Source organism: Corythoichthys intestinalis, chromosome 11 (assembly GCF_030265065.1).
Source record: "Corythoichthys intestinalis isolate RoL2023-P3 chromosome 11, ASM3026506v1, whole genome shotgun sequence".
NCBI classification, from domain to species: Eukaryota; Metazoa; Chordata; class Actinopteri; order Syngnathiformes; family Syngnathidae; genus Corythoichthys; species Corythoichthys intestinalis.
Window position 1 is genome coordinate 18290543 of NC_080405.1, and position 23769 is coordinate 18314311.

Consider the following 23769-nt stretch of genomic DNA (forward strand, 5'->3'; position numbering starts at 1 on the left):
CGTGGCAAAGTGATTGAAAGACACTGAACTAAAGAACTGAAAAGCAAAAAAACTAAAATAAACAACCAATCAATGAAAATGTAATTGATTCGTTAAGTCAATTAAGTTTTCAAATTGCTCAGAAAATAGTTGTTTGGTGTCAAAAGATTTTGATGATGATCTTACTATTTAGTAAGACATGTGTATTGGGGAATTATTACAGACATTTACAGTTAAAAAATTACAATCTATATAATTAAAGTGGGAAAACAATTTTTGTTGAGTTTGGTCTGACAGCTTTTTAAATCAATTTTGGGGTGAGGGATCTAAAACTTATCTAATTTCTTTCCTCTATCACAGTAGGTTTTAAAGGATTTTGAAAAGGAAAAATACTGTGCTTACTTTCATACAGTATGTGTTTTATATTGAAAATATTATTTGTAAAAATCACATTTTAGATACAACGCAGTGCTGTTTTCATCAACGATGACTAACGAAAATATTTCGGAAACAAACAATTTTTTCATGACGATGACGAGACGATAACATTTTTGTGTAGTTAGCCTGCATCGTAGCAGGGTCTGGTAGTGTAACTCATGTGACGTGCTACCCTTCCCCTCCAACTCACCAGTGTCCTCTCCAGACTTGCTTTTTTGAAACCTTGAAGACCTGTTTTCTTATTTTGCCAAGAAAGAATATGCAATGTTGCATGAGCCTTTAAAGGACTGTGCTGAGTGATCAGCGCATATTAAATGTAACTCGTAGTGTTAGCATAGCAATCACATTAGCATTAGGGTAATGCTAACTGTGAGCGTCCTTTTAAACTCACTTTACATACAGTTCGGGCGTCCAAGTGTGTATAGTTAATTGGAAAATAATTATAATAATAATAATAATGATACTGTTTTCCTGCTGAGTGTGTATTACCACCAAGTTGGTGTTGTCCCTGTAGATGCTACAATACAGTATGTACTCATCTGTCAATGATGAGATTTGAAATAGTTGGAAACCTTTAATTATTTATGGACTAAAACTTTTACCTAAACGTCGACTAAAACTAGACGAAATTAGTCTGAGTTATCATCAACAAGAACTAGACGAAGACATACACATTTTGAAATGACAATGACTAAGACTAATAAGTATTAACGTCCAAAAGTCTAACATGAAAATTAAAAAAGGCTACCAAAAACAACACTGATACAATTGAATACGAAAGAAACAAGCATGTCTACAATATTTGTTAAAAACCATTATGTTTTTACAAATAATGATTATAATATTGTCCAAGTAGTAAGAATAGAGTAAATTGGTATGCTATAACAAAAAAGTTTGACATAAAAGAAGAAAAAAAAAACTGACAGCAATTTTGGAATCAGCACTCAAATTTTAGTTGTAATCAGCATAAAAGTGTAACTCAACAGGAAAACCAAATCAAATTGTTCCCCAGCGTTTTCATCAAATTGACTTATAAGGATGTTGAATTGTCTTTTTGTCCATATTTGGATAATATTCTCCTGGGAGCGAGCCACTTCAAACGACTGAGCATTTGCAATGAAAGTGACCTAATCCCACATTGGAGAATAGGTTTCACTTCAGGAATTTCAGACCAAGTGAGCTGATGCAGCACAGGAGATCTCTAAAATGTTGACAAGGGTGTGTAAACCAGCAAGGAGGGAAGACATGCTCCAATTACTCTCTTATGCAGCACATGGCCGCCGTGAATAAGCAGCCACGCCGTCTGGCCCATGAATGCGTCGTGGTGCGGACGCTTTCCGCCTTTTTGCATTGTTAACAAAGTGCCTTATGTAAGCATCTGCTCAACCACAACCGAATAGGAGCTGACATTTCAAAGCACCGGTCCGTGCGCTGTATGAATCCACCGACCCCAAATTTTTTACTTCAACTCAATTCATCACGCTTAACGACCAGCTGACAGGATGAAGGCAGTCTGTCATCACCCCTGAACACCCGTCCCCCTTCCTTTACACCTCTCTTCTTGCATTTTTTTCCTTCTCTTTAACAAACTGAACCAAGCTACGTTTAATCTTCATCTGTGGCCTTTTTCCAGTGCTGAGGTTTGAGCTCTGCTGTCTCACAAATGACAGACAAGGCTTTCCTGCCGGGATTTAACAGACTTCTCTACGGGGTGCCCTACACACGTTAAATGGAGATTGTGAATGTGTGCTGGAAGTCAGTAGGGCGGCATGCTCCCTGTGGGCACATTTTCAAACATTGAGCCGTAATTCATAAACACAGAATTGGTGAAGACAGCGGCTATTCAACAACAGAGGATTTACAGTATTTATAGCAATAATCTCACGCAATATTTCCCAACTTTTCTCGAATCAAGTCGCATACTCCAACTCATTGGCTGCCATTCACGGCGCTAGACTACTCATGACGAACTAATTTAAATTAACAGCAGAAGGATAAGAGCCAAATGGATGGACGTCTATCACCGTCAATGGCACTGGAAGAGCTAGACTTTAAAGCAGGCAGGACAACTGCAAAGAGAAAGTTTTACAAAAAGTCCACATACGTTTGGGTAATCTGCCATAAAACTATAGGTTTGTCTGATCTGTCTAAAAGGTATTTCAGTATGATCCCAGTCATGTGGGGTTTCATTTAACCCTATTGTTTTGGTGTATATATTATGGATCTAAAGTTTGTTTAGTCAGTAACATCATTTAGTTATATCGTACATTCCAAATTGTTTTGGGGTACAAAAGTCAGCGGTACTTACGTCAAGTGTGTCCTCGTTTATCACCAGCATGCCCATGTTCTTAGTAAGTAACCTGCAGGAATGTCCTATGAAAGAAAAGAACAAGAAATGCTATTATGCTATATGCTAATGTCATGAACTAAATGTAAATATTAATAGACTTTTAGTAGAATTAGACTTAATTGATCCATTGGGGAAATTCTTCAACAAACTCAAATAAGCGAACGATGCTAAGACCGAAGTCCACACAATGGTCTGTTCAATGAGGCCTTATGTTCACAACTGCTATGGCAGCAGAGATTAAGCTCTTCCCAAATTGTTTTGTTAAATATAAGAGTAAATATAAAAAATATTGTAAATAAATGAATGCCCTCATCATCCAATTACAGGAGAATTAAAAAAACGCACAAGTGTAGAGTTAGATAAGGCTTCATTTATACAGTGGTATCTCTACTTACAAAATTAATTGGTTCTGGAAGTAGTTTCGTAAACGGAAAATTCCGTAAGTAGAGACGAATTTTCCATGTAAATGCCCTAATCCTTTCCAAATCCCCCAGAATTCCAACATAAATTTTTTATAAAGTATAAAAATGGATCAAAACATGTAACAAATACATGTTACAATCAATGTTCTCTCTAGTTTTTCATGTGTCTGCGCAAACACACAAGCTCCCTGAGCACACCATGGACCACGATGAGCAATATTAGATGTGTACACTGGCCAGACACCAGTATCATGCCTGTTCAAAACCTTGGATCATAGCAAGTTAAATGGCTTGTTAAAAGAACGAAATTACGGCAGCAATTTTCATTAGTATACTTTTATTATAATTGATTTTGCCCACTTAAAGTGAAAAAGAAAAAAATCTCGTTCATGAGATGTGTACTATGTTATATGTGAGAGTCCTGCTTTAACCATAGGAAAAGTCCTGCTTTGGCCTGACTGAGTTGATAAATCATAATGAACAACCACCATGGGAGTACAGTATACCAAACTCACATATTAAAACTGTTCAGACAATATGGACACTCCAGATTCTTATTCTCTGTGTCTGAGTAGCTACACTCCAAAAACACACTTCCTTTAAAACAAGTTAAATTCCATTGTTTTCAGTGTAAATCTATTAAAAATAAGTGAAATTATCTGCCAGTGTTTCAAGTAAATTTCACTCAGATTTCTTTAAACAAGAAAAATAGCTAGCTGAAAATAAACCTAACAGACGTATTTTGAGCAAAAAGGTTACTGTATTTAATTGAGAAATATAAGCTTGTTTGTCAGAAATGTTCTTAATACAAGAATAGATATTGTTCCATTACTTGAAAGCAGATTTTTCTCGATTTAGGTGAACAATTACTAACTTTTAGATGTATGGATTTCATGATAACTAGTATTAATATTTACTTAAAGCAAGGGGAATAATCTGACACATTAATCTGTTAACTACTCTTTGACACTTAAAACAAGATGGAGAAAAGTATTTGACTAGATTTAAGAAATCATCTGATTAAGACTTTATAAATTTGCAGTGTCTACAGGACAGGTTAATGAGGGTAATATCGCTGACTGTTCCTTTTGTCATGATATGAGGAGGGCAGATATGCACAAGACTGTCTATGCTATGATTGGCTGAGCAGCGTAAATAACGTGAACTGTATCCTATTATTGGCTAGACACTTAAATGGGAGCGTCCATTAATCGCACCAATAGAAGCATCGCGTTGCCGTATCGAACGAACCAATAGGACTCAGGAGTGTTGCGCTAACACATCACTGTGGCGCTGACACATTGCGGCGGTGACAGTGACACTACAATGTTTCTGTTGAATTTGTTTCTGTGTGCTGCCGAGTATGTGCAAGCAGTGAGCGATTGCGTGTATCTTACAGGGATCATTGGTTACAATTAGAGTATTGCACAATAAACATAAAATGAGGGTTGCGCATAATCTAACAAACAGAATAAAGAATAAAAGTTAATACATTCATGTAAAGCTGTCGGAACACCTCATGGCTCGAGGGGCGAATGAAAAGGACGCTGGGATACACAAATATACATTCAGTTGTGGTCCCTCTTAGCCAATTGGCTGCCAGGAGGATGCTAAGCAATAGCCAATGGCAGAGCAGCTATAAGCAGTGTTGTTAATCTTACTGAAAAAAAGTAATTAATTATAGTTACAAATTACTTCTCCCAAAAAGTAATTGCGTTAGTAACTCAATTACCTGAATGTAAGAGTAATTAGTTACTTGGCAAAGTAATTGGTGATAATTACTTTTTTTTTTCCTCAAAAAAAAAAAAAAAAAAAAAAAAAAAAAAAAAAAAAACAATTGGCCACACTATTTGAAGTTTTTTTGTGAAGGTTTTTGGTACAATTGGCCCGAGCCCAATTCTTTACCCTAATTTACCCATCACCCTGAATCAACTGTTAAAAGTTGTTAAAATTGCTCCCATTATTGCATTAGTTCCCTTCTCTCTACTTTCGACAAATGAAAGTTTTAAAACTATTTCATCATTTAAAGATAGATTCAAGTCAAGATTTTGCCGATTTAGAAGTATTTTAGATAAAAAGTTACTTAGGTTCGTTAGGAAGGTTCTCTACAACAGAGCCGTAATAAAAGGTCTACTGCTTTAAGATGGCGGCTGTTTACTAACGCATCTAGTGCCGTGTCTGTCATTTTGCATCTAGTTATATCTATATACAGTATATGCAGTGTTGTTAATTTTACTTTAAAATAGTAATTAATTACAGTTACAAATTACTTCTCCCAAAAGGTAATTGCGTTAGTAACTCAGTTACCTGAATGTAAGAGTAATTAGTTACTTGGCAAAGTAACTAGTGATAATTTTTTTTTTTCTCAAAAAAAAAAAAACAAACAAAAAAAAAAACCAAACAAACAAACAAACAAAAAACAGGTCACACAATGTGAGGTTTAAAGGATTTGGGGGACAATTGGCCCTAGCCCAATTCTTTACCCTCCACTTAACTAGACACAAGGGTATTGCGATAACTAGCTAGTAACCTTTGCTATGTGTGGAAGTCATTTAAAGTTGTGAATCAACCGTTAAAGTTGTTAAAATTGCTCCCGTTATTGCATTAGTTCCCTTCTGTCTACTTTAAACATGTGTAAGTTTTTAAACTGTTTCATCATTTAAAGATAGATTTAAGTTAAGATTTTGCCGATTTAGAAGCATTTTAGATTAAAAAAAAAAAAAAAAAAAAGTTACTTAGGTTTGCTAGGAAGGATCTCTACATCAGGGCCTTCCTGAGAGGTCTACTGCTTTAAGATGGCGGCTGTTTACTAACGCATGTAGTCCTTAAAACATGTTGGCAATGCAGCTGTGTCAGTTTTTGCATCTAGTTCTATAATATGATATCTACCGTGTCATGTGGGCGTAGTTTGTCGGCTATGGCTACAGTCAGGTATTATTGGAGCCACCTAGCATCGCGGTTGCAACGGCGTCTTCCCCACTGCTGCTCTGCTCTCGTCCCCGTGAGTCCGTTTCTCTCAGACTTTTTTTATTCAACCAACTTAGTAACGCATAGTAACGCACGCCTTTCCCGCCTCAGTAACGGTAACGGCGTTGCCAAGATGAGAAAAGTAATTAATTAGATTACTCATTGCTGAAAAAAATAACGCCGTTAGTAACGCCGTTATATTGTAACGCCGTTATTAACAACACTGGCTATAAGTTCAGTAAACTGTGGAAACAGCGAGTAGCAGTGCATACTGTATTTTTTTTCCTTTCGTATCCTGAAATTTATTTCGTAACTAGGGGCAATACTGTCCCATTAAGGCATGTCGTAACCAGAAAATTCGGTTCATCAGTGGAGGTACCACTGTATACTGTATGTTCAATGCGGCAAATTTTAGAACCCGGAAGTGGCTTTTCTCAGTTCTCAGCACTCCCAATAGTAGTGGGCGTGAAGTAATAACAAAGAGGACACAAATAATTGCATTATAAGGTCTGCTGTGACGTCACACCATGACCAATTTCCAAAACTTAACATTTGATAAAAAATTACTCGATAACACACTTCAACCAGGGTACACGCTCATTTCAACTTATGTATGAACAAGGTCAAAATATTGGAAAATGACTTAAGTGCCTCTTTTACTTATCCTCACGAGGGTCGCTGGAGCCTGGAAGCAGGGTAAACCCTAAAATGGTTGCCAGCCAGTCTGTTGGAATTGTTGTGCATACAGATAAGATTTTTTATTTCCTTATTTTAGTTAGTCAGCTGATTGGATAACTTCTGTCGAGTCAGCCTTTTCTTTATCCTTGCCCATGTGGCTCCCATGTAGTCTTTGTGTTCTATTCTATGTTCTATATTGCTTTCCTGACCTCTCCCATCCTATTGTTTGCCCCTGAATAAAGAAGGCTGCTATCACAGCAGCTGAGGGGAGCAGCTATCAACCTCCACAAAAACAACATCGACTTCCTGCGTCTTTTTAGCCAAACTAGGTGTACATAAACCTAGCTTCAAATCTAACATTTTCTTGGTCCTTTCGAGCCGGGACGCAACATATCTGGACGACGCAGGCCAGCAAGATTTATCACCATCAAGGTAAAATTTTTACTAAGGTGAGGTGATTTTTCTGGTTTGTTGGCGTCCAAGGATTGACGCGTTTCCGAAGTACAACAGAGGAACAAGCGGGAGGTAGGTTTAGCTTTTGTTGTATGAATGTGTGTGTGAAATAGGTTAAATTACAAGGTTGCTATCACAACAGCTGGGGGAAGCAGCAACCAACCTTCACAAAAGCTACATCGACTTCCTGGGTGTTCTTTTTAGCCAAGCTAGGTGTACATAAACCTAGTTTAAAATCTAACACAGTTACAGGGCACAGAGACAACCATTCATGACACTCTCACACCTACAGACAATTTCGAGTGTTCAATCAGCCTACCGTGCAAGTTTTTGGGATGAAACCGGAGCACCTGGAGGAAACCCACACTGCACTGGGACAACATGAAAACTCTACACAAGGAGGATGCAGCCACGATCGAACCAACAATCTCAGAACTTGGAGGCGGACATGCTAACCACTCTTCCACCGTGCCCCTCTTTAAGCTATCACTCAAAATTGTTACATGTGACCGAATTGTTTGCCCCAAAATGCGCACAAGACACACTTATGGAATGCAACGTCACTGTAATTTTAAGGACACCACCTCAAATGTAGTCGCTCAGAGCCGGTGTCTCGGGATGAGACTAATGAGTTTGCTTTACAAGGACTTGTCAGCATCCTGTTTTAATGGGTACTCACATTTCTGGGTTTCCTAACATGACTCTCCAGGGAGCCCTCTGAACGGTCCTGGCTGGGACGGATGCTCAAAGTCACCGGTGAGGTGGGGATTAAACATCCCAATGGGGAGTCAAACAGAAGTTGAAAATTTAGTTGCACCAAAAGCAAAAATCTAGCAGAGGAATCTCCAATTAAAAGTGATCCAATTAAGGAAAATGTCTTGAACCCTAAGTTGTCAACATGCTTTTTAATTTTACAACAAATTAGTCATAACCAACAAAAAGGTAACAACTCTAAGGTGATTATCACACTGGAACGAATGGATACCAAAACTTTTCTGACATTCTGGCAGTTAAAAAAAAAAAAAAACTTTTAGAACCAAGGCCTCCAAGAGCAGCTGAAAACGGAAAATGAACTAACTTACAATACTTCTCACCACTGGCCTGCCTGACACATGTGTTCTCTTGCTCCTGTATAAGATATCCTGTGTACTTCCTGTGTGCATTCATTTACTTTGACAACGACCCTTGAGTGGCATAGGTTAAAATAAGACTACCATAAATGCCCAAATGTTTTGGGTGTTAAATTACAAGTGCTCATCCAAACATTCTTTCTTTATATTACCGGTAATCTAAATATGTGTTGGTTGTGATGGTTTCCTCCTATGTGGTAACAGTTTCCACCACAATACCTTTTTGCCTGTCTCTTCTATCTCAATACTGGTCACTACTCTTTGCCCTCCCTTGTCCACTGCTTCCGATTAACATGTTTATCTTTAGCTGATTTGACAGCAGCCAAACGGAGAATGTCGCATTCCTTGGCCTGTCATCTTCTCAGGCGGAACTAAACATCGCTCCCTCGGGACTTGAGGAATGTGCAATAACGACATGTCGTGTCACAGCCGCCTCCGCTGTTGCAACAATTAGGGTTTCACATTTGACCCACTGACTATGAACTGCAGGGAGTCGGAGTGCTGATGGATGTGCAGATTTTGGCAGGTCTGCTCAGGGAGAGACTGATTAGCCAAGAAATGCACAGCTACAGATGACCACATCCTACAACGAGATGGCCACCAAAACGACATGTTAGGAGCCAGAGTTCAAGAGAGAAAGTTCAACATTGACTGCGAGACCATTGGTATATAACTAATAATTATCATATATACAGTATATAGTATATATAATAAACAGTGGTCCCCAACGTTTTAAAACATACAGTGGTCCCCAACCTTTTTTGCACCACGGACCGGTGTGATGTGGTCCTTTTTTTTCACGGACCGATAATGTGTGGCAGAAAAATACAGTAAATATAAAATAACACGAAGGGGCTAAAAACGAATGTTAATTGCAGGGTAAATGTAACTCACCAGACGCTGAATCAACCTTTTTAACAGCGGCATCTCCTTAAACTTTACGGCAAATATCTTTGGTCGCAGGCATAATAACTCCTTCTCCAATCATGAAAGGTTTCGTGGCTTTAGCGTTACGTTCGCCACGAGGTATGATACTAGACTCACTGCATTCGCTTTTGATGATGTGGTGGCCCTCACTCATTGTTTCTGTCTTTCTAGCTCGTGCTTATTTGTTTAAAAAATTCTTAAGGCTTATCCATTATTCCAGGGTGTTCAGTGTCTATTTCCCGAAGCAGCTTTGAAGGCTTAATTGCCTTGTTTGCTAACTTTTAACCACCTATTATGCAGAGTGGACTTGGTGTAGGCTCCTCTTCCGACTCATCAGGTGGCCTTTCCCTGTAAAAAGCTGTCCAAAGACGTCATCTTCGCTAGCGTGTGGGCTTATTATTTTCAGGAACAAATCTGATGCGCCTCCGTCATACGTCATTATTGAGAACAACCACACATAGATATAAAAAAAAAAAAAAACGTGCTAGCTCCAAGTAATTTCTATGACGATATCCTATCCTGTTTTATTGTTATATCTATAGACTAACCAGAGCGAAACGACCGGAAGTTCCCTGTCCACCATTGCTGAGGTGTGGCATCCACAGCACACAGACAGCAGAATGCAGATAATGTTACTGTTTACATTGACTGACACTGGGCTGCTACTGAGGTGTGTGAACACCCTGTAATGGCGGACATCGCTAGAAGGCGACGTCCACATATCTCTACTCGGACTAGTCAATAGAGTAGGCAGGCAGATTGGTGTGTCAAGAGGCACAGACCAAAATGTGCTCGTTAATAAATTATTTATTATTTCTTTGTGGACCGGTAGCATATGAGCAACGGACTGTTACTCCCTCACCTGATGGTTGGGGACCACTGATATATACCACTTTACAGTAATAATTTTCTTAGATGTAGTATTGCTTTTATTTGTTCTCAAACTGCACATTTATAGGAATATCGAAAGCCTTATCATATGCAACTTAGTGGAAAGAATATTGTTTAACTAATTTAAAAAACAGAGTTTTCTGATCTGCAATAGTGGAGAAAAAAAATATATATATATTTTCAACTAGTGGCTGCTCATAGTGCGGACAGACATTTTCATCACTGCTGGAGATTGCACGCACCTTCCTCGTGACATCAGTACCACTCGTTGTCCCATGTCATGCCCATGCATCTGTGTTTGGTACCAGTATTTGTGTGCATGGTTATAACTGCATGACGCCACCGTCATCGTGGCAATGGCTGCACTCAGATGTGGTGTCATTTTGATGTTGAAACAATATTTTGTCCATTATCAGAGGTGTAAAAAAATTGCAATTTGCTCCTGTAAATTATGAAAGATAAATATACTAAGTGTAAGACTTGTCGTTCTTAAAAGATAAACGTAATTATGAGTTAAAATAATTTGATATTGAAACCCCTCTTGATGTTTTTGTTTTTATACAATTTGTTAAACTAGTTTAACTAGTAGGTCGCCATTGTTGCTGACCTCGCAGGGTGGTGACGTCACATGGTTTCGCCGCAGGGCTTCCAGAGCATGACATTAGCGACATGAACATGTCATCTGTTCAAGCTTTTCAATTTAAACCCAAGAGGAAATTTAATGAGCATGACAGCACTGTCGATATTACACAAAACGAGCAGCAAAAGCAAAATGAACAGGAAAGATGGGATGAGACGAGACCAGAGTAGGGGGGAAAAAAACGGTCTTCTGCCAAAATGTGCTACACCGGCGAAACCTTCTACAAGAGGCGAATTTGACAACCAAAGTACTACCGTGCGCCCTCAGCTTGCTTTTAGATGCACACAGACAGAACATGCTGAAAAGGCCTTAAGAAAATACTTCAACGTAGCTATATCAAATAAGGGTGGTTTAAATATGCTACGTGACTAATGTGTTCAACAGATTAATTCAATTCAATTCCTTTATTGTCATTGCAAGCCAATCTGCAACAGCCAATCTGCAAGCAGATTAACAATCTGCTTTATAGCTACCACAAGGAAACAAAATGCTTAAAAGTATGAGAGGGAAACATATGCAAAAAGTATTTTGAGGCAATGAAAATGTAATGAAAGAATCGATAAAAACACAAATAGTAAGTACTCACAGCTTTTAACCGATGTGCGCATGTGTTGGACGTCTCGATGCGTAAAAAACAACAAAGCAACGAACAACGAAGCAAGCAACGAAGGGATCCAGAGTGTTCATCTAGTGACAATGACAAAGTACGTAATCACCCCGATTGTCCATTGCGCACATAAAACATGGCGCCCTCTGTAGATGAAAACATGTAATAAATATTATAGATTTTTTTTTAAACAATGGCAATATTTTATGTGTTTCTAATATCACAATTTAGTAAAAGAGAACAACTGTGGCTTACAGTTGTGGTCAAAAGTTTACATACACTTGAACATAATGTCATGGCTCTCTTGAGTTTCCAGTTATTTCTACAACTCTGATTTTTCTCCGATATAGTGATTGGAACAGATACTTCTTTGTCACAAAAAACATTCATGAAGTTTGGTTCTTTTATGACTTTATTATGGGTTAACAGAAAAAGTGATCAAATCTGCTGGGTCAAAAATATATATACATGGATCTGAAAAAGCGAATCATTGACTTGAACAAGTCAGGAAAGTCACTTGGAGCCATTTCAAAGCAGCTGCAGGTCCCAAGAGCAACAGTGCAAACAATTGTTTGTAAGTATAAAGTGCATGGCACTGTTTTGTCACTGCCACGATCAGGAAGAAAACGCAAGCTATCACCTGCTGCTGAGAGAAAATTGGTCAGGAGGGTGAAGATTCAACCGAGAATCACCAAAAAGCAGATCTGCCAAGAATTAGAAGCTGCTGCAACACAGGTGTCAATGTCCACAGTCAAGCGTGTTTTGCATCTCCATGGACTGAGAGGCTGCCGTGCAAGAAGGAACCCCTTGCTCCAAAAGTGGCACCTTAAGGCTCGACTGAAGTTTGCTGCTGATCACATGGACAAAGATAAGACCTTCTGGAGGAAAGTTCTGTGGTCAGACGAAACAAAAATCGAGCTGTTTGGCCACAATGCCCAGCAATATGTTTGGAGGCCTTTAACCCCAAGTACACCATGCCTACCGTCGAGCACGGAGGTGGTAATATTATGCTGTGGGGCTGTTTTGCTGCCAATGGAACTGGTGCTTTACAGAGAATAAATGGGATAATGAAGAAGAAGGATTACCTTCAAATTCTTCAAGATAACCTAACGTCATCAGCCCGAAGATTGGGTCTTGGGCGCAGTTGGGTGTTCCAACAGGACAATGCCCCCAAACACACATCAAAAGTGGTAATGGAATGGCTAAATCAGACTAGAATTAAGGTTTTAGAATGGCCTTCTCAAAGTCCTGACTTAAACCCTATTGAGAACTTGTGGACAATGCTGAAGAAACAAGTCCATGTCAGAAAGCCATCAAATTTAACTGAACTGCACCAATTCTGTCAAGAGGAGTGGTCAAAGATTCAACCAGAAGCTTGCCAGAAGCTTGTGGATGGCTACCAAAAGCGCCTAATTGAAGTGAAAATGGCCAAGGGACATGTTACCAAATATTAGCGCTGCTGTATGTATATTTTTGACCCAGCAGATTTGATCACTTTTTTTCTGTTCACCCATAATAAAGTCATAAAAGAACCAAACTTCATGAATGTTTTTTGTGACAAAGAAGTATCCGTTCCAATCACTCTATCAGAGAAAAATCAGAGTTGTAGAAATAACTGGAAACTCAAGAGAGCCATGACATTATGTTCTTCACAAGTGTGTGTAAACTTTTGACCACAACTGTATGAGAGCAAATATGTCTTTAAGTCCGAGGTTCCCTTTAAATGTTACTTTAATGTTTTCAAGCAGACGTCTTTTCAGTAGTACTTTTGACTGACTTTTTCCCGAAACTGTGGTCCATGCACTTGATTTCCACAGCGTCCCAGCTCTGACCTGTTCAGAGTGTGACGTACTTTCGACCAACAGTGGAGCAAATAGCGCTGGGAAGCATATCCCAGAGCAAACAGGCCTGGGAGTCAGCCACTCTGCTGTCAGAGTGACTATTGTACATCCCGCAGTAATAGTGCCAAATGGGCGACACCCCCAAATAATGATGGTCTTTACAACTTCTGGTTGGACACAAGTCAGATCAAACTGACCTGCCATGTTCCTTTGCCGTTAAGTTGAGTCAACACAGCTGGCTTTTAGCTGATTTATGGTGGGGCTATGCCAAGAGTGGCATTTGGGTGGTTCGCTCCGCCTCAACTTAAAAAAAAAAAAAAAAAAAATCAAGCGAAAGTCACTCGTTCGTTATGAACTCGAGCAAGAGAGATCCTCTTTCAGTTTGGAAAAATTGTAAAATTAAAGTCAATATTGGCATGAGATTTACAGTGCAACTGCAGTCTAAAAAGACACACCCGTAATAGTGGGTCCAGTGATTATGTGCTCACATCTGGGCAAGCTGGGCACAAAGGGCTGATTGAGAGGGCCCACAGTGGTAGGTAGACTCAAAGCAAGGCACTTTAGCTATCGTTTTTCCTGCCATCTTTGTTCACATGTCGGCTGCCACATGGACATGTTAGAATTGCAGTGCCGCATGGGGAGCAGGAGAGCAGTACTGCAAGGAGTCGCTCATTTGCACTACTGATACATTCATTGAGGCCAGAATGCCCTGAGGGGAGGCAGACATGTACAAAGTGCCCGCTTGTGTACATATGCATGTTATTTACATCATGTCAGTGAGTGGGGCTCATACATCATCTTGTGTTCTGCAACAGATGCTTGTTCTAGATCTATGCGACAGAAAACGTGCCTTGTAGTTTTTCCGACTGGCTGAAGAACCTTGGAGAGGCTGCGGTAAAGGTATCAGATTTAACATCTGTGTCATAATGTAGGCATGCATCTGAGCTAAGCACCCAACTTCAAGTCTTTTCCCAAATGCAATGCAAATGACCCTCTGGACATTATTCATATTTTTGTGGGCCAAGCTTGGTCTGACAATGAAAGGAAGGCATGCAACCTAGCATTTAAACTTATTTATTCATTTATTTTTAAACCTGTCCTGTTTAGCTGTTTGACACAGAGAATGGAAGTCTATGTGTCCGGTTGGTCTGAACAGTTTTAACGTTTCACATTAAGAGTATGACATACTCCCATTCTGATCATTCAACATAACTCGTTTATTATGATAAAGCAGCGAATAGGAAGGGGTTATGGAGGAATACAAGAAAAGAAAAAACACAAGAAAAGACAGAAAAGAAACACAAACAACAACAAGAAATACATTGAACGCCTACTTAGTGCTAGCCTCAGCTAGATGTATTTCCGGTTAACACCATGTGGTGGGCCTGTTGACCAGGGAAAGAAGGGGAGGAGGGTGGAGGCGTGTATAAGACAAGTGATTGGGAGGGGTAGAGTGTACACAAATCAGCTCTGTGATCCAGGAACCAGTAATTCTGTGAATCCCTTGTGAGTGTAAGCCCGTCGGCAACCGACCCTACTCCGCCCCATCAAAAATCCCGGCACTGGGGGCCCCCCACCCGAGCGCGCCCAATCACATCCAGCTGCGCGCGAGCCCCACCAAACACGCGACAACCACGCAAACGAGTGGAGACACACAGCCCCCACCCAGACAGCCCGGGGAGGGGGAGCCAGCGCAGCCCATCCCTTCTCCCACAGCCCAGCTAAGGGGCCAACGTTACCCCCCCGGGATCCAGGGTGGTGCCACGGGCCACCCGCGCCCCCATCAACCGGCATTCAGGGATGGGAAGAGGAGGCGCACCGGAAAGGACTATTTTGGAAAAATGTAAGGAAGAATCAAGGCCAAATGGAACGAGAATGTCTCACAAGTACTCGGAATATGCAAACCCATTATGTCAACTCATTCACTACAAAAGACGCATAAACAATCTTGTTAAACTCCTCAAAACTAAAGAATGAAAAAGAGTGGAAACAAACTTTTTTCTATGATGAAAAAGGGAATCTTTCTTATTGTAAGTTCTGTATTAATGTAGCTGTAGAACACATTGTACTGCGCGGCTCGAAGGGGATGTCTTGTGACATGAGGTTTAGTAGTGAATGAGTAAAAGGCGGTGTTTCCACTAAACATACTAATTGTTTTAAAGCTGCTCAGTCATTATATGACATAGAGGTATTTCACTTTATCTGAGAAGGGGTTTACCTTCTACAGAGCTGCTGTTTGGGCAACAGGACAGTTTAAATGGGCTCAGTAGTTAACTATCTTATCCTCTTTCAATTGTTAGGGAAAGTCTATTTGACAAACAAATGGATTGGGAGAAAACTTTGTATTAGGGGGATGGAAACTGTTCAGGGAAATCTTGTAATTTATACTGAAACTTTACATTAAGACAACTGAGTATTCTGTTTTTCTTTTTTTTCCTCGAAGACAGGTCTTTTCATCTTCAAGTACGTAGTGGATTGGATTTGGCCTCCTTACCAATGTTGATAGCTGTTTCCTGTTTGTCCCCTGTCAGGATCCAGATTTTGATATCTGCCTTCATCAGTGTCTCTATGGTCTCAGGCACCTTATCCTGCAGTTTGTCCTCGATGGCGGTGGCCCCCAACAACTGCAGGTTCTACCGTAGAAAAACAGGGCATATTCAAATGAATACGCCTCAGGAAGAATGCATCAACACATTTGAATAAGACATTACAAAAAATTAAATAAGAATTACACAGAGCACAAAGAAACTGTGAGGCTGGGGTTTGTCACTCGCTTTGTGGAGTTTTTTTTTTTTTTTTTAATATTCTATTTTTTTGTCACTCCATAATATCGTAGGGTGGGAGTTGTGATGGGGATCAGAACAATTTCAAATATCCTGTGAAAAGCTATAATTTGAATTTTGGAAGTGAGACATAATACTTAATGAAAAAATTAAGATAATCTGGCATGGCAACTGTCATTTTACAGTACAAGTATAATGAAAAAAATAATATATTAACATTTTTGTTCATCAATAAACGCACAGCAGCTTTCCAAACTACACTGGATCCAATTAAAAATATATATATATGGTGACAAAACACAAGATACAGCTGCTCTTATTTATCAATCAGGACAGGGATAGAATGTTTAAGGAGTTTAGGGCTAGTGTGAATATGTGCACAATGTGGTCAAGAGGGAATTAACAGGTTTTTCGGGGTTGGGAGCATAGACTGTACACCAGGAAAGGCACACTTAGTAATGAGGGGAACACAATAACATCTGATCAGTACTCCAAATGGCTTTGGGCTTTTTTGTCCCACTGGTGTTAGATGTATTCTTTGATAGTTAGGAGGAAACAGAACCGTCACTTGCATCTGGATTACAGCCCCCTAGCCAGGGAGGCAAAGCCAGTCAGTCAAGACAAACACTGCTTGTACAGCTTTAAAACAAGTGAGGGACTCATTTGTGTATTAGTGTCGGGCAATATTGAGCATGTATTTGGTTAACATCTGATCATATATAACATGACAACCCCCCCCCCCCCCCCCCCCCCAAAATAAAGCTAACCCGGTTTTAAGTGTCACTGTAAGTAAGATTTGGGTACTGCACAAAACCATATTAATTAAGTGGAGCATTTTGAATTGTGCATTCAGAGGAGACTTAAGAGAATAAATCCACCCTTTCGTATGACCACAATCACAACAGAATTATACATAATAATATACACATACAGGATATAACCATGTGGGGCATTCAAGAGCGAGTGAGTGGAATTTTGCATGGTTGGAATGAACAGACGCCAAATAGTAAGGAATGAAAATTGCATCCCAAATCTAAGGCACTTAATCAGTAAATTAATAGTAACAATATGTATTGTCATTTAGTGTTTGAATATTAAATAAAGTTCAAAATTCATATTCATGAATAACTGAAGATTGACCTGGACTCCTACAGTGTGGATGGTGACTCTACGGCGCCTCCACATGGCTCTCTATGGCACCGTCTCTCCTCACCCAAACAAAGAGTATAAAAACTGTCTGACCTGTCCACTAAGCAGTGTACATTACATTTACTCCATTGGAAAACACTCCTATTTACTCTGACAGATTGAACTCGTGTGTGTGCATGTGCGAGGACGTGCACATGTGTGTGGGCAAAATGTTCCAAGTGGGTGATTAACGACTGCAACTTGCAGTGTTTGACTGGCGCTTCCTACCAGACCCACATCGCATAACACCACCAATTACCTGCTTCTGATCTCAAACAAACATACTGTATAATTGGAATTTGCTCCGTTATCCAAGTCTGATTACATTGGCTACACTATTCAGTCTTTTACAGTTTCGTCAAGTCTGGTGTGAAAATGAAAAGCTTGCAAGTACACACGAGTTATTTTTTCAAGGGTGCCTGTTCAGTGTTGTAAAGTAGGTGCAACAAATTCTCCAAAGGTGAAAATTGGTGTTTCCAGTTGGATAAATGTCCTTTCAGTGAAAGATGTATCTCAAGCCTTAATAAATTTTAAATGTTCAACAATTCTACATCATGAAATGTGTCGCAAAAATGCATGGCTGAGCTGGTCCATGTCTGTTGGCAGAGAGGAGGTTTGCATTATTTTCCCATATAGAGTTGTACAGGTGAGGAAAGGACTTGGAAACGCATACCTTGAGTCCATAGTTACCATCTTTTGATTAAGTAAATTAATGATTTTGCAATGTCTGAATGGGCATTGTGTTCAGTGATATATATTGAGATTTCCTGGTGAGATGATGATGCTCCAAGCTGTCCGCTTTGGAGGAATTCAAGTCACTTTTTGGGAAAAACACTCCCCACAGGGGTAAAAAAAAAAAAAAAAAAAAAAAAAAAAAAAAAGTGAAATACAGCAAGCAAACCTTTGTGCTGCCAGCATACATGCATGGCTTGCAAATCAAATTGTCGGATTGATGACACATATCTTGAAAAACTGTCCGGAAACTCATAGCTCAAGGTACCACTGTACTACCCCGTTAGTCATGGGTCCTTCCAAACGAGCATGAAAATGTTGTACAGTAAATCTGGCTGTAATACAGGTACACCTGTTTCATTTCAACGTACCTTCTCGATGAGTTCGTAGCTCTCCTCCATCTTGAGGGCTCGGTTCTGCAGGGAGGTGCAGGCTCGCTGGTGCACTTCTAACCATTGCTGATAGGATGACTCGCTGATGTCTGCTACAGCGAAGCACAGCGTGCGCAGCCCTGTATGATTCCAAACACAACTTAATCTTATTTGTCCATTCAACATTTCATCATTCAGAATTAGAAGAATAGGTGTCGTGGTAGGAAGTCCATAGTAATTGAGAACAGAATCAGTGACAAAGGGCAGCTTTTAGAGGGCCGACACTATGAATAATCAAACTAATTCAGGTCTCCAGTGGACACCCATTCTAAGAGCGGGACGTTGAGCATTGAAGAATATTCAGTTTATGCTGGAGGATTCAGACTCAGAAGGCTTCATGCAAAGATAAGAAATATTGACGCACAAAAAGCAGGAGATTGATGCATAAAGTTATCACAGCGTTTTGAACTGTCAAGAACTGGAGTGAGAAGTATCATTAAGAAATACTAACTCAGACACATGGTCAAAATAAGCTAGGAAACAAAAGATTGAATGGACTCTGGAAAGAAAGCTAGTGAGAGATGTTTCTACAGACCCCAGAACAACTGCCAAGACACTAGAGAATAACTTGCCCAAGTTTGGAATTGAAGCCTTAAAAAAATGATAATGACTAGAACTGTAGGCTTCACTCAAAAAGAAAAATCAACCCCCCCACCCCCCAAAAAAAAAATAAAAAAATAAAAATAAAATAAGAATACACTGAATCTGGCTGAAGTTTGCATAGAACAACCTACAGAGAGTATCCCTACTATCCATAGTAATCATAGTGGAAGTGTGTCTTCAGGTCAGATGAAATGAAACTAAAGCTCTTTTGCCAATGAGACACTGCTTGTGATTGGAGAAAGAAGAGAGACATACAATAATAGAACACAAAGCAAAAATGACACACGATTGCCTATTAGCATTGGGGGTCTAATAAGTTTGACACTGGTATATATATATTTTTTTGTAATATAAATTTTGTGTGGGATGCATGGCAAAGCTGTGTTATACATTATCTCACTTTAACAGCACTGATTTAATAATAAAAAAAAACACACACACACACAAACCTTATGTGTGTATATAATGAAAAAAATATTCACAGTAATTGCAAACTGACGATAAATCACTATAAGAAGATTAGTCGGATTGGAATATGTTTGGTAGATATAGTATACCGGTATTTACATTTATTCACCATCTGGCTAGCTAGACCTCAACAAGGTGTTCTATATGCTAAAAATACAGTACCTATATTGATTCTACTCTTATTGATGTTGTTCTACTTATTTGTCAGAAGGGGGCAGTGTGATCACAGAACAGCACCTTTTTGTGGAACAGCTTGTATTTGCCTGCAGTGCTTGGAGAATTGCAGAAAAGCAATAACATAACAAAACAAAACAAAACGACACTACAATGTAAAATTCAACCAACCTAATATTGGGAAAAAGATACATTTTTTTATGCTTCAGGCAAAAAGGGGAGATGACACTTACCCTCAGTGGCAAACTGCTCCAGATGTTTCAATGTGATCTCTTTGTAACGAGAGCTGTCTGCCAGTCTGTCATATATCACCGTGTCCTGAAGACAAAGACAACACAGACAACTCGCAAATAAATATGTAACATGATGTGAAACGTATGCTTTAATAATCACACACATCTGTACAATTGCATAGCTTGGCTATTACACATGTCGTTTTCTACAAGTTTCCTTGGCAAGGGGTGGTACAGAAATGGTTTTACATGTGACACTGCTCAGGATGAGGAAGATAATAGCAGCAGGCGGGTGTCGCACATCACCATGGTGACAGACAAGACACTCACAGCTCCCTTGCAGTAGAGGCGGATCTTTCCGGATGGGGTGCGCATGATGACTGACATCCTCTTCCTTACACTGTGTATGTGAGAGAGGAGAAAGGAGGGATGAGAGAAAGAAGGTGTCCTCTTGAGGTGTTGCAGCCGACAAATTATCGCACACGGTCTGAGCATAGCAAGTGGCGGCTAAAATTAGACAAGATGGGGGTGGGTAATATTGTGGTTAAATCACTGTGGGGGAGACACATTTAAAAACACAATTAGTCCTCTGTCTTCATTTTGGGTATGATTTGAAAGTTTGATGACTGAAAAAGTTGACTGCATATATGACTCAATCAACTTTGGGATAAAGAAAAAATAATATATAGGGTTGTCTCTGTAAGGACAAGATATGGAATGTGAAAAGTCATCATTATATTTGAACAAAATTTGACTAATTACACAATTAACCATTTCATTAAAATCAAATTAGTTGTTGACATTAACAAGTAAATAGAAATAAGCATACAAATTGGTTGTACACCGCTGTTGCTTATGTATTTATTTTATTTTAAAATTTGTCCTGTTCAGCTGCTTAGACACTCCAAATGGGAACCTGTCTTTATGGGCTGAACAGTTTTATTGTGCCACATAGGCGTTTCTGTTGCCGTTTTTTGTCGTGCTATTCCGATTTCTCAATACAAAAACAAAAAAATAAGGCCCTTGGGAACATTTGAAAAGATCTAACGGTAATGTTATTCTGAGAATGAAATCTTTTTTTGTAATGTTCTGTCCTGTTAATTAACACTAATATATTAACAAGAGTCTCTGATCTTACTGTACCTTGTAAACTCCAGCACATGAAGCAGCTCATACTTCTCCTCACTTCCCATCTGAAGTATAACAAAGAAAAAAAACGTAGGATTCCATTAACATCTCTGATTAAAGTAACTACAAGGCATGAGAGCAAACGATTAAACCGATGCGGAAAGCTAAAACTGGTCTGATGAAGCGGGAGAAATTGAAGTGATGTCTTGGAGACACAATGTTCTCGGAAGAAGACAAAAGGGGGGAATTGTTCTGGCCTCTCACCACCTCTGAGTGCAATCATCAGGTTAACCAATTAAAGGAACAACATGGATGATGTGCACGCTGCAACAACTCAGACTGCCATCCATATTATTATTATATCTTATATAAAACTGCATATACATACTGTACATCCTGTATATATTCCATTTTGAATCTGAGGGGCTGGCTTCAAATACACAGCATGAAAATTTCTTTTAAAAAATATCCCTATTGAGTTGAGTTGACAGCTACCTCACAAGAATTGAGTCTCATTTTTCTGTGCGCAATCAAAAAAAAAAAAAAAAAAAGGCACAAATGAACACTTACTATGAACCTTCAATTTATCATTCCAAACTGGTTGTATTCCTGGAAAGATGGAAGTTGCCCCAGTTTTCAAAATTTTGGAGAACCTCTTTAATTTTAGGCTTAAAACATTTCTTGACAAGCATTAGATAATAAATGAATGACTGTGTGGTTTCAGAGCTAAAAGAACTACATCAATGAGAATAATTGATGCACTTAAAGAAATCACGACAATAATGAATTAAAAAAATACATGCAATTGTTGTTTTTATTGATCGTAAAAGGAATTTGATACATCATTCAATTCTACTAAATAAATTGGAAAAATATGGAATTAGGGGTTAAGGTTATCTGACAGAAAGGGTACAGTATGGTAAAATGGGTGAGAACATATCTGGCACACTTCACATTGGTTGTGGTGTCCCTCAAGGGTCTGTGTGTGGACCTTAGTGTTCAATGTGTATACTCGTATACTGTAAATGATATCTTTAAGGTATCCCAAGCACTAAAATTAATTCTGTTTGCTGATAACACCAAAATACTCCATAGTGATGATAATTATAGTGAGCTTAGAACTACCATAAATAAAGAAAAGCCAACGCTTTCCCTAAATATTAAGAAGACTAAGGCAATACTGTTTGGCAATCTAATAATACATTCTGAGTTGCAAATAACCATTGTAGGTGTACCAATAGAAAATGTAAATGAAGGAAAATCTTGGGGTGTTAAATTTGAAAACAAATTGTCATGGAAACCCCATATCAGACACACACAAACAAATCTTCAAATGTCTGTCAATCATGAATAAAGCAAAGCCATACAGTGGGGCAAATAAGGATTTTGCCAACCACCAATCGTGCAAGTTCTCCTACTTGAAAAGATTAGAGAGGCCTGTAATTGTCAACATGGGTAAACCTCAACCATGAGAGACAGAATGTGGAAAAAAAACAGAAAATCACACTGTTTGATTTTTAAAGAATTCATTTCCAAATTAGAGTGTAAAATAAGTATTTGGTCACCTACAAACAAGCAAGTTTTCTGGCTGTCAAAGAGGTCTAACTTCTTCTAACGAGGCTCCACTCGTTACCTGTATTAATGGCACCTGTTTTAACTCATTATCGGTATAAAAGACACCTGTCCACAAACTCAGTCAGTCACACTCAAAACTCCACTATGGCCAAGACCAAAGAGTTGTCGAAGGACACCAGAGACAAAATTGTAGACCTGCACGAGGCTGGGACGACTGAATCTGCAATAGGTAAAACGTTTGGTGTAAAGAAATCAACTGTGGGAGCAATTATTAGAAAATGGAAGACATACAAGACCACTGATAATCTCCCTCCATCTGGGGCTCCATGCAAGATCTCACCCCGTGGCGTCAAAATGATAACAAGAACGCTGAGCAAAAATCACAGAACCACACGGGGGGACCTAGTGAATGACCTACAGAGAGCTGGGACCACAGTAAAGAAGGCTACTATCAGTGACACAATGCGCCGCCAGGGACTCAAATCCTACACTGCCAGACGTGTCCCCCTGCTGAAGAAAGTATATGTCCACGCCCGTCTGCGATTTCCTAGAGAGCATTTGGATGATCCAGAAGAGGACTGGGAGAATGTGTTATGGTCAGATGAAACCAAAATAGAACTTTTTGGTAGAAACACGGGTTCTCGTGTTTGGAGGAGAAAGAACACTGAATTGCATCCGAAGAACACCATACCCACTGTGAAGCATGGGGGTGGAAACATCATGCTTTGGGGCTGTTTTTCTGCAAAGGGACCATCACGACTGATTTGAGTAAAGGAAAGAATGAATGGGGCCATGAATCGAGAGATTTTGAGTGAAAATCTCCTTCCATCAGCAAGGGCATTGAAGATGAGACGTGGCTGGGTCTTTCAGTATGACAATGATCCCAAACACACAACCAGGGCAACAAAGGAGTGGCTTCGTAAAAAGCATTTCAAGGTTCTGGAGTGGCCTAGCCAGTCTCCAGATCTCAACCCCATAGAAAATCAGTGGAGGGAGTTGAAAGTCCGTTTTGCCCAACGACAGCCCCAAAACATTACTGCTTTAGAGGAGATCTGCATGGAGGAATGGGCCAAAATACCAGCAACAGTGTGTTAAAAGCTTGTGAAGAGTTACAGAAAACGTTTGGCCTCC

General features: G+C 39.4%; 1 protein-coding gene across 9 annotated transcripts in view; it reads right to left on the reverse strand.

The window, feature by feature from the left end:
• The window catches only part of atp8a1 (ATPase phospholipid transporting 8A1), a 196433-nt gene that overhangs the window by 85380 nt on the left and 87284 nt on the right, over window positions 1-23769 (reverse strand). For all 9 annotated transcript variants that reach the window (XM_057850549.1, XM_057850545.1, XM_057850550.1 and 6 more), the window contains 6 exons: window positions 21079-21128; window positions 20266-20335; window positions 19936-20020; window positions 18398-18537; window positions 15818-15956; window positions 2726-2790 (listed from right to left, as the gene is read on the reverse strand). In XM_057850549.1, the coding sequence (XP_057706532.1) occupies window positions 2726-2790; window positions 15818-15956; window positions 18398-18537; window positions 19936-20020; window positions 20266-20335; window positions 21079-21128 (549 nt within the window). The remainder of the gene's footprint in view (window positions 1-2725; window positions 2791-15817; window positions 15957-18397; window positions 18538-19935; window positions 20021-20265; window positions 20336-21078; window positions 21129-23769) is intronic.